This window comes from Girardinichthys multiradiatus, chromosome 8, assembly GCF_021462225.1.
Source record: "Girardinichthys multiradiatus isolate DD_20200921_A chromosome 8, DD_fGirMul_XY1, whole genome shotgun sequence".
Classification (NCBI taxonomy): Eukaryota; Metazoa; Chordata; class Actinopteri; order Cyprinodontiformes; family Goodeidae; genus Girardinichthys; species Girardinichthys multiradiatus.
In genome coordinates this window covers 11086940-11099055 of record NC_061801.1, presented here as the reverse complement: position 1 = coordinate 11099055, position 12116 = coordinate 11086940, and the positions used below count along the sequence as shown (strand labels likewise).

Here is a 12116-nt window from a genome sequence, read left to right as displayed (position 1 = left end):
AGTGATCAGTGGGTGGGGTATCCAGTGGTGCTCATGCCTGCCTGGTTGGTTAGCATTGTCCCGTTGACTCCCTGCCCAGGCTCCACCATGCCTCCGTTGCTCACAGCACCCACTCCCGTCCATCCAGCTCCAGCATGTAAATGACTGAAAAAGGAAAAAAGTGGAGCGGTTTGAACATCAGATAACACAAAAAAATAAAATAAAAATCACAAAGTTGCAGAAAGGTGGTTTCTATTTTTGCACAACAATTTCTTACAACACGACAGACAGAAAATACTCTGCTAGGGTCAAACAGATTAAAATGATGCCTTTTTGGCCTGCAGGGCCCTTTAGGAGTCTTTTACCTGCCTGCATGAAAACTGGAAAGCAAACAAGCAAGAAGAGTTCACCGTGGACAAGAATCCAAATATCCTGCTTTTATTTTGAAGGCAACCTCTATCCTGTTCTAGAAAAGCACAGTTGAGCAGTCCTCCAGCAGTGTGTCACTAAAGAGACTCTGCAGCAGTAAATGGAGAGCAAGTTAAATAACCAGAGACATTTCATGACACATGGGCCGGCGGTATCTATTTACAAAGGTTCAAGCTGTGCTCAGCTTGTGGGAAACAGGGTCAGACTTGTTCTCAGGAATTTCAAGGTAAAACGATGCAGCAAAATATTAGAGCTTACTTTTTTTTGACAACAATTTTTGGAAGATACTTTGGGGTCAAGGGATATTTGTTTTTGAGTAGCTTTTTGTTGGTGCAAATGGCATAACATTAACCCAAGTTGAATATTTTGGGTTGAATTGTAATTAAAAGTCTTTCTCATGCCCAAAACTAAATAGAGCAATATTTAAAACACACGATCTGCAGTTTAATATGATTAATATTGTCATGTTTTAGAGTTTCCAACAGGTGAAGATATTTGTTTCATGTATTTTAAGTCTTACAAAAATGAAATTGGAGAAAAATTTTAAAAAATGAACTTTTTGACACCTTTGCCCAAAACAAAATTGAAATATTCAGATTCAGCAATTTGCTGACATTCCTAAGCTCGGATAAGACTTTGATAGCTGTAACTGGCGTTTGAGGGGTTAAACATTGACAATTTATAGACATTTGTTAGATATGTTGAGGACTAAAGTATTTGTGAAATAGGAATAAATGTTTAAGTACTTAAAATTACTATCTGGGTCTTTAAAAGGCCATTTTTGTGGAGTATAAAATGAAGGGACCCTTATTCTTCAATTGCAATGTGTACTGATTTTATTAATCAAACATAATTGATTAAATTGTGCTCAGCCAAAGATTTGGCCCTCGACAGCCTATGGAAAAAAGCAACTGCTTAACCCCTGATTTAAACAGAAATGCCACAGCAAGAAAGTATAAACTGAAGCTTTCACTGTGATCTTCAGAGAAACAGTGAAACTAGATAAGGTCCTCAATTGCCGTCTCTCCCTCATTTACGTCCTGGGAGGCTGTGAGGCTGCTGCACACTGAAGAGACTGAGCCAAGTTATCTGGAATTTCTCCTTGGTAAAATTAGCAGCACCCGAACTGGGAGTACGCCCAGACATTCTTCATTACAGTACTGGAATACTGCAGGCTATTACTTCTACAAAGGGCACGGTGGAACGAGTTTTAGGTTGCTTCTTGGAAATAGAAACGACTTAATGGTTTAGAATTGGTGTTATAATCTTTAGCCGAACTGCTGTTAAAAGCCCAGTTTTAGTCCAAACTGCGGAAACGCACACAAGAAACGGTCTCAGTAGTCAAAGGTTCTGGGAAATTAAGTATTAATTATGTGGAACCATTTCTGAGCCTATAGTTGAAAGGCTCCATAAATAACCAGCTAATATCAACTCATTATAGTTGTGCTGTTTATACAGGTTAATATAAACTGTTGGTGTAAACATCCAAACTGTGAAACCCTGGTAATTTCCCTCAAGATGATGCTGTCAGAATGTCAAAGCGGCCCGCGCCGTGTGCGCATTCACGACTGCCAGACTGTAACAAACAGGCTGATGAAGCTCTAGTACAAAACAAATGCAGATATGGGTGACAACTAAATATAAAAATATGCATCTGTGTAATCCAAAGTCCTAACAGTGAGAACTTTTTTTGTCTAAGAATCCAAATTACATCTATATCTTTTGACATTTGTTTTACTTCCTTTAGGTCGTTCATTCTGCACCGTGGACATATACGCTGCAAGTACATAAAACACATCCTTATAATAGTTTAGGTGATTTGGGAAACACATTGCCAATCTTTGTCTTTACTGAGGAATCTGCTGTCAACTACCAATGGACTGACCCAAAATGCTTATTCCCACGACTCAGAGCTCTATAACAATTATTTACCATTTTTCCTGGTTGGCATTTATATGCAAAGAAAATGCATCTGTTTAATATCGACACTTACAATTCCCATCTATGTTCACACCTGAAGATCAAATTCAACCAGAGGAAAAAACTACTGAAAGTATGCGGTCTTCAGTAGGGCTCTGCAGTACCTTCCAGCCCTTAGGAGGAACTTTAAAGAGCTTCAAGGAGTCTAAAATGTATGAGTAGACCTTTGTAGAAGGTTTCATGGTAAAGACACATAAATGAAGACAATAAATTTAATACATTTTCTGGCCATTAACAACAGCTCTCCAACAAAAAGATGAGCTGCTTATTTTGATAGTTGAAATGCTTCCACTCACTTGTAGCCCTGCTGATCCCAGGCCTGTCCATAGACGCCATAGCTTGGCACCTGCCATCCATTGGGCACATACTGACCGATCTGTTGTGTGTTGCTGTACCACTGGCCCCACTGATTGTAGGGTTGGGCTGCAAAGCTCAATGTGTTCTGCTGAAATACAGAAAGACAGTTGGAGGGAGAAAAAAAAAGAAAAAATCAAACCTAACGGAAGTGAGGATGTCTCCTTTAGAGTGAAGATGGCTGTACATGAAGATTCTGAAAAGAGCAAATCTCCATACCTGTGCCATCTGTACTTGCTGTATGGGGCCCTGAACAATGTCTGTTGTTTCTTTTCCCCAGTAACACTTTACAATGTTGCCCTCTATGGAAGTGCCATTTACAGAAACTATGGCATGAGCTGCTGCCTCGTGGGAGTTAAACCTGTGCAAAGAACATTATACTGCTGAATATCAAGTTATCCTATAAAAGGCAAAGGTCATCTGCCTAAAACAGGTGCATTTGAAAGTCACCTTACCTCACAAAGGAGTAGCCTTTCTCTGGGAAAACACGGATTTCCATTATTTGGCCAAAAGGTGAGAAGGTCTGTCTCATTATTTGCTCTGTGAAATAATAAAAAAGCGTAAATTGTATTCAGTGTTTTCAAGGCTGCACCTTCGTGTTAAACAGTTCCTCACCTGTGAGACCTTGTGTGACTCCTCCACAGTAGACTGTACAGTTACTGAGGCTGGACTGGTTTAACACCTCATCAAAAGAGAGCTGTTTGGTACTGGCTGCTAAAAGGTGGGGAAAAACATGACGAACATGAATGCTAGGACTATGCAGAAGCTCATGAACAGTCCAGGTCTAAACGCATTCTGTTAAAAAATGAATAAAAACTCACATAAGTGTAACAGCAGCTGCTTTAGATTATATTTTTTACAGTAAGGAGATAAACGCCTGTATACTGAGAATCTCGTAACCCTCCTAACCCTAACCTTACCCTAACCAAGCCAAATGTTAATCACTGCAAACCTACTTTCATTAGTTGTTTTAGGAGCAGGCTTCCTTGTGGCCCAGTTGGTCCTGATCTGTCTTCCTCCCAACCACTGCCCTCCCATTTGCTGAATGGCGTTCTCTGCATCCTGAACATGCAAAGAGAAACATCTGTCACACGAGCAAGCTGAAACCTTCTGCATCATCCCACGTTTGGTTACTGAAGACAAACTTACCCACTTGTTGAAGAAGGAGACAAAACCATAGCCTTTAGATTTACCTGTGGCCATGTCTTTCACAACACGACAGTCCCTGCAGAAAAACAGAAACACGCTCATACAGCTCGGTCAAACAGATCAACAAAAATATGTGATTTCCATTAGAAGTTGTACAGGAATATTAGGAAGTACTGAGATGTAAAAAGGTATCTAACAAGCATGCCATTTTAATCCAGTTCAAATACCGATACCAGACACTGTTCAACATCAACAATTATGTTTTTATTCTTTTTTGTAACCATTTAAAAAGAAAAAAAGATCCCTTTTTTATTTTGATCATATACTGGATCCTTAAATATGGTTTCTAGACTGGTACTGCTCTTAGGTTTACCGTTAATGAAAGGGTCAATGTAAAAACATCAAATGATTATGCTTTATTCTGTGTTTCTTCCACTCTTTTTTATGTGGTGCTTTTTCATGTCTGACTGTTGGTTTCACTATGACCACTATTGATCGAGTCTGAATTATTTTGAGCAGTTTCTGAGCTTGTGCAGTAGAAATATATGAGATGAAGACCGTCGTTCATGGATTAATAGATACGCAGTGATGAGAGTAAACTTACGATATTTTTCCAAATGGGGCAAAAGCTGCTTTGATGTCATCTGTGGTGATTTCTGGACTGAGGTCTCCAACAAAAACATGGAAATGACCTAAAAAATAAATTTAATTTAATTTAATTTTAAAAAAATCACAGTTATCAGGAATAAAAACTGAACATTATAAAAATATTTACTATTTACGGTATAAAATATTTAAGCAGAAACAATTAGCCAAGAAGTTCTTCTTAACATATGCACTACACACATTTTCTAGATAGAAATTTAAATGGCACCATCTAAAGTGTCAGGCCTCTGGACCTATTCAAATGTTAACACAGCTTTATGTCCAACGTCATTATTCTGCTGGAAGGAGAACCTCTACCCCAGTCTCAACCGGTCTACAGACCAGCAGGTTTTCTTCCAGCTCTGTATGCAACTCTATCCATCACATCAACTATGAGCAGCCTTTCTGTCCCAGATGTAGAGAAGCATCCCCACAGCAGGACATCTTTCAACAGTGAACTAATATACTACTTTTCCAAAAAGACTAGATTTGTTTGTTGAGTTCACAACTAATAATAAAGATTGCCCCACCAATAATGTGGATCTCTGCAGCTCCTCCAGAGTGTCCATGTTTAATGCATGTCTACTTGCCCCAGCCTGTCAGTTTATGTGAACAGCCATATCTTGGTAGGTTTGCTGTAACATAATCTTTCCATTTTATAACGATGGCTTGAAAACTTGTGTGAGATTTTCAACCCTCTGAATATTGTTTTATAACCCGACTCTGCTTTAAATTTCTCCCCGACCCGTCTGCTGAGTTCCCTGTTCTTGATGATGCTGTTGGTTCGCTAACCTTCTCTAAGAAATCTATGAGGTCTTCACAGAAAAGCTGTTTTGAAACTGAGATTAAATTACAAACAAGCAGACTCTACTAGTTAGGTAACTTCTGCTGGTAATTTGTTCCTGGTACATTCAACAAGTGCAAATGCACACCATATTTATTTACTAAAAATAAAAACTATACATTATTTTCCCTCTATTTCACAGGTAATACACTACTTTACTGTTGATGTATCACATACAACACCAATAAAATACAGTGAAGGTTCAGGGTGTATAGTGAAATAGCTACAGCTAGTTCTCCTGCAATGATCCAAAAGTCGTAAAATAGACCAATGTTTAAAATTAAGCAACATTTTTTATTGACAAACAGGGGTGTGATAAATTCTCATACCACAAAACCTCACTAAATTTGTTTATTTCTGTGTGTTTTACAAAGTCTGAACTGCATTTAATCCTTTAAGTATTTAACCTAAATACTTAAAAATGATCAAACCAGAACTGGGTAATTCTGCTCTGAACGGAGATTGTTTTAAATGGTTTGAGATGAATCAAACCTTTATTCCATTTGCAAAAACACAAAAAGGCGCACTGAACATTTGTTTTTGAAATGTTGCTTTCAATTTGTGCACTGCCTTATAAGACACTCATTTCGGATTTTTTAAATCGCAGTTTGTGATTTGTGAATCTGTTATTTATGTAAACAAACAAACAAAAACAAAAAACAGGAAATGTTAGGTTTTCAAAAAATATTGATAAAATATTTTCTCATTTTTATTCTCATCAACTGATATGGCGGGTTGTCTCATCTCCTGAGTCGGATGTATCATCACACTCCTATTAACTAAGCGTGTGTGTGCAGATCAAATTGTTTCTTCTAGCTATACAGACATGCTAGTTTGCATATGAAATGATCAACTGTCGTCGCATGAATTACTTACTGCTTGTGTCTTTCTTCTGGCTTGTTGGGGTTGTGGCCCAGTTAACCTTCACCTCCTGCAAGAGACATAGATGCAAAGAGCAGGGAAGACGATAAGGTCAGACGTGGCTCATGCTAATGGAAGACGAGGTTGTTTTTCTCTGATTAGAGGGTGGGGGTCACACACCAGCTTTACTTTTGGTTTTATTTCGTGATTGAGAACTTTTGATCAAGACGGCCTCTGAGAGCCACATAAATGTTTAAACCACCAAAACAAACTAATTATCCATCGTTATCTAATTGTACATATCCCTCTGCATTAATTAAGACATTAATATACAGTGGAGTACATAAAGGGATATCAAGACTTCACCTTTATAATGAAGAACATTTCATTTTCAGGCTAGGAATTTGGAGTAAAACTGTAGGAAGTAAGGTCCAAATAACAAGGGACTTACAAACAAGTGATTTTTACGAACTTGTTATACTCCTCAAATGGTCCTTCAATACCTGTTGAGGATAAAATATTTTCAACTGAAAGTATTTTTCTTAAAAAGGTGCTCTTACGTGGATTCTATGTGGAAATAACGTTGCAAAGAACACACAGCATTAAAAAGGTGTAGGGGCAGAGAAGAGCATCAATTAAAGTAGATGAAAGAAAGTTACATGTTGTATAAGAACACAGCAGGGCCACATTAAATTCAATGAATTCATAAACACAGGAGGGCTCAATAAAAATGCTCGTTAAAACAGACAGAATGGAGAATGGAGTGACCAAAGACAAACAGGACTGCATTCATTAAACATGTTAATGATTCCTTGTCACCAGGGGATCGGACAATTTTCAGCTGGACTTTATTTATTATTATTTTTTTTTTAAATCAGTGAACACAACATGGTAAACGCTACCAAATTACTGCCAACACCTTTAGGATGGACGCTTTGACTGAAAAAAAACTGAAAGATGCCTATTTTGGGGACTTTAAATAAAGACCCAAGAAGCAAAGAGATGTGAGAATTTTAATGGAAGATGTACTTTCTGCTACCAGGACTCGTCTGCAGTTTTTTTGGGGTGTAGGCGAATGAGAGAGCAAGTGCCCTGTTTTATACTATATATTCAGAGATGTTGGCAGAGTTCACACAAGGATCTACAATCTCCAACCAGGCTAAGTGCTAATATAAGATGCTTGAGACCGTTTATAACACCAACAGCAATCATGTTACAAAGACTACTATCTTAGAAACCGTGGCTATGCTCTCTGTAAATAATTTATGAGCGCTCAAGGCAGAAAGGCTAGAAACCTATTGTCTGAACGCTGTAATTCTTAAAGAGAAATCTGAATCAGTTGAAACTGGCATGGGAAAGTTTAAGCTTTATAAAAAAACAGATCTGATCAGATTCTGATCAGTGCATCTCTACTTTCAGTTCGCTTAAAGGCTCATCATATCATTAGGGCTGCACAATATAGACCAAATGTATCAATATTATTGAACACTATATCAATTTCAGTTGCACAAAGAACTGTAGTAAATATTAGCTAATTATGAACCAGGCATTCAGCCTTACTATGCTAGTAGTATATTTAGTGAAGCTAGTTTAGTGCAGTACAAAAAAGTTTCAGGAGGTAAACTGATGCTAAGGTGGTAAAGTTGTTAAGAAACTGGCAGGTATTTATGTCTATAATTAACCCAAACCAGGAAGACATTAACACTTTTAATTTGAAATACATTTTCATTTATTACTGATACGATTTCATGTAAACATTTTGATCCACTGGCTATATATTTATTCCATACATGTTCTAGAGTTAGCTTCCAGCAATGTCAATCTTGAAAAATGAGAATATCCCTGCAACAAAGGTTTCCAACTATTAACCTTAAAACCTCTAAATAAAAGCTCAGTGGATGTTGAGTGGATTCAGGAGCAGAATGGTCTTCTATTAGTTTCATTATGGGGTTAACGAAGATGAGGTAAAGGGTTATAAATGGCAAGAGGTTGCAGATGAGAAAAGAAAACGTAATTCTTAGTTTGATTGTAAGAAGTTTAAAGGAACATTTCTGGCAATATTTGGTGAAAAAATAAAGACGCAAGCAGGAAGTATTCGTTTGGTAGAAGCAAAAGCCCAAAATGCAAAAAACCATTCATCAATTTATCATTGTTATGACAGCAATAATATCAAAATCAGAATAAAAATCCTGAAACCTTTCAAGTCAGCATTAGACACATGTAGACAAGCCTATTTCTGGCATTTTGTTCCTGATATCGCCTTATTCTGCACATACTGAATATTGTCCTACGATAAATTAGCTTTACGTCATTCTATTTGGTAGGGATAAGGAAATGACTGTCTGGACCTAATCTGCAACATAAATGTTCAAACATCAGAAGACTACAGCATAACTACTAACTGATGGATGCAAGAAAGACAATCAATGATGTGCATTTTATGCTAAAAACAAAGAAAACAGGAAAGACATGGACCCAGAACTTAAAACTCGACTAACAATCTCAAAGTGATGTTTTTTATTAAAGGTTTTTGAAACATTTAAAGAAAGATAAGACTGAGAAAGTGTAGTGCTCCCCACTGAGACACTTTGATTGTGCACAGAAGAATGATGTGCACAGGGGAATAAAGCAAATTAACATGAAGTGGAGCAGGAAAACGGAAAGAAGAGCAATTTTAACAAAACACGTTTTAACCAGTTGTTTGGTTATAACCTTGCACTTGGTCACTCACCAAGGAGATATGATAGCTTACCTTACCCAGTATTTTCCGACCATTCATGGCTGCGATTGTAGCAGTGGCATGTCTATGCTCATAAAACTCCACAAAGCAGTATGGATCATGACCTGCTGTCTGGAGTGGACAAAAGACACAGATTAGGTAAATGTGGTCTTAATGAAACTAGTATTATGCACAGAAAATAGGGGGGCGCATACTTTGTGCAAGCTGGGAAAAATACAGCAGTTTAGCATCAAAATACATAGAAGAGTCATCTTTACATGCATCAGTTTTAGGAAGCAAATAATGCAACCAGCCACATTAAATCCAATAAATGAGAATGAATAAACTCACATCTACTATCATTTTACAGCTTTTACAGGGCCCAATTTGGCTGAACAATTCCAAGATGAGGGCCTCCGTCACGTCCCGAGACAGATTCCCCACATACCTACAAACATAAACACAAACAGCAGCAACAAAACATAACTCGTGATAAAGCCTTAATGGTAAAGAGATCCAATGTGACTGCGGTAGCGAGAAGCTTTTGTTTTTTTTTGTTTTTTTTTTACAGACGTATCTTATGCTGAATTTAGATGGGACAGATCAAGATTGTGAGGTGGTGTATGTTGAGAATGTAGTTTATGTGACCTCAGCCCTCGTCACTGGCCGACGATCCAGCAGGCAACTCAAACGATCCATCTTTTTCCGATCAGTGATATGAACCATATCTGAGCACTATCAGGTCGCACAGAGAACACTGTTTGATGTAAAGGTTATTACTGACGCAAGAAGACTGAGATAGTTGAAATATCAGAATATCAATACCAACAGAAACTGATGTTTATAGTTTAATGCTAATCGCTAATAAAAGAGGCTAAAGAGTTTTAGATGTTCACTCCGAATCAGAAACAGTTTTACTGGGATTCTTGTTATACAAATTCTTTATAAATAATAAAATAATCCCTCTTTTAAAATATGGTATAAAGAATATAAATGGAAAATTTGTGAAACCCATTAGTGGCTTTACTCCATAAACTGAAATATGATCACTGTCATTTAATGCCAATACAACAAATTTCAGCAAATTATTTGGCAATGAAAGTCAATGATAGAAAAAAAGTGTCATCCGCAATCAAAGGCATTTATAGATATTTTTAGATATATGATATGAATAAAAAGGTTTAAGTCCAAACACAGCACCTAGTAGGCCTCCACATTTTAACTGAGTGCTCGTTTTTCATTGTTAAACTTCAAAAACTAATTTCTATTTGTCAAATAACCCCACCACCCCTTATGAACAGTGGTATAATTTTCAAGCTAAAATCTATAGTTTCCGAAACATAATCCCATTGTGTATTTCTGCTGTAATTTATTCAGGTAACGCAACTGTTTACTCTCAACCCATACTGACTCTCACACGATAAATCCTATTTTTCACACAAAAACAAATGTCTAATTTTTTCTCACGCCATTATTTAGCAATTCAGAAGAAGACCGAATTAATTTTGGATAATAATTATAGTGTACTTATTGTGATGAATAATGATTGCCAAAATAACACCGGCATTAAGGATGAGGTTATAAAACCATTGGCCTGCACAATGACCAACGCAACCATGTACCGTTGTTCGGGGGTGAAAGGCACACAAACAGAAAGGTTTAATGCTTACATCAGGATTTAACTGCAGTGCTCAATATCAATGAGGCATTTTCTAAAGCTCAAAAAGGAAAAAAAAAAAACGGTTCTACTTCACTCAGAGGGAAAAGCTTGATCCAACGGGTATATTTAGGATTTTTCTGGAAGTAGCTAGCTAGTTATCTGGCTAGCATTAAGCCTTTCGACTATACCAACAGGAAACCCTTCACAAAAACATTTTATTGTTATTAAGGTGAAAGCTAGACCATTCCAGGTTAAAAACAATACTTGTTCAAAAACAGATATAAAGACACGTCTATATTTACATGTGCCGCTCAATGTTGTGTGACGAATACAAGCGGCTAGCTAAGAACAACGCCGTCATACACTTACAGGGTTTTCGGCTGCTCGTCGTCCATTCTATCTCACTTGGTGGCCGAAAACAAGTCGCGACCTTGTGAGCAAATCCCCGACGGTCACGGTCAGCTGTCGGTGACACAATCACGAAAGTTTATTATGAGATGTAGAGGGTTTTGACACCGATGTTAGCTTCAGAGTGAACAATGGGCTGCCGACAAAGATGGCGGAGCGACCGGGGGCCGATTCCAAACTCGCATGCGCAACAGTTCAGCCAAAGGCGACTTGGAGGCAAATTAGAAAATAATGCCAACTGGATCATAAGTAATATATTTCATTTTCTGTTAGTTTTATATCTTAAAACAATATTAATATATATATTTTCATTCTACTAATACTGCCTTAGTATCTGCGGCTTTTCCATATATCAGAAGTACTGCACAATAAAATGCCAAAAAAAAAAAAAAAGGAGTTCCTGTCCCAATTATTCTTACTTATATGTGGTCTTTTAAACTGCTAGGGGGAATATACTGCATAATATAAAGTGTAACAATTGTGACATTTTATTTCCCGGTAGATTTCTATTTACAAAAAGCAACAAAAAAGTATCTGTCCTCTTTCTTCAAGCAAGTGGTAAAATGTAACAATAGTTCATTTTATTTCCTGTTAGATTTATCTTTGAAAAATTGTAAAAAACAAAAATGGATTCATATTTTATATCACTAATTCTTTTTCAGGGTCAAGGAAAAATAATGCGGTGTGCCAGGTGTTAAAATATAATGAATAACATTTTCATTACATTACATTTTATGTCCTGTTAATTTTAGCTTTAAAAAAAAAAGCATTTGTCTATAATTATTGTTTATCCAATCAGTAAAAATTCATCCTTCTAAAATTCAACGCTAAAATTTATCTCTAACCAGGGTAAAGGTCATAAGGTAATTTTTACTGTTGCCTTTCTTTTGCAGTTAGATATTTGTCCAAGAGATGTTTTTTCTCTTTATAAAAAATGATCTGGTGATCAAAAGAAAATGTCATAGGTTTTTTTTTAACTGATGAAATCTAATCCATAAACCACACAAGGAAATACATGACAAATACATTCCTCATGTCAGGGCACCTATATATTCAGCAAAGTATCATCATTTTTATTAATTTAGATT

General features: G+C 36.9%; 1 protein-coding gene across 6 annotated transcripts; it reads right to left on the bottom strand.

The window, feature by feature from the left end:
* Positions 1–11214, bottom strand: LOC124872550 (cytotoxic granule associated RNA binding protein TIA1-like). Of its 6 annotated transcripts, none has more exons than XM_047372689.1 (12): positions 10990–11213; positions 9312–9408; positions 8994–9092; positions 6257–6311; positions 4496–4583; positions 3892–3967; positions 3699–3804; positions 3358–3453; positions 3198–3282; positions 2962–3103; positions 2685–2833; positions 1–144 (listed from the first exon to the last, which is right to left on the bottom strand). In XM_047372689.1, exons 1-12 carry the CDS (start codon positions 11013–11015, stop codon positions 6–8), a joined length of 1158 nt encoding a protein of 385 aa, XP_047228645.1. In that variant the 5' UTR covers positions 11016–11213; the 3' UTR covers positions 1–5. The 6 variants fall into 6 exon arrangements, with proteins under 6 accessions (XP_047228645.1, XP_047228644.1, XP_047228643.1 ...); XM_047372688.1 differs by having other exon boundaries at positions 3358–3456; positions 10990–11212; XM_047372687.1 differs by having other exon boundaries at positions 2685–2830; positions 3358–3456; positions 3699–3967; positions 10990–11214.
* Between the last annotated feature and the right edge of the window lie 902 nt (positions 11215–12116).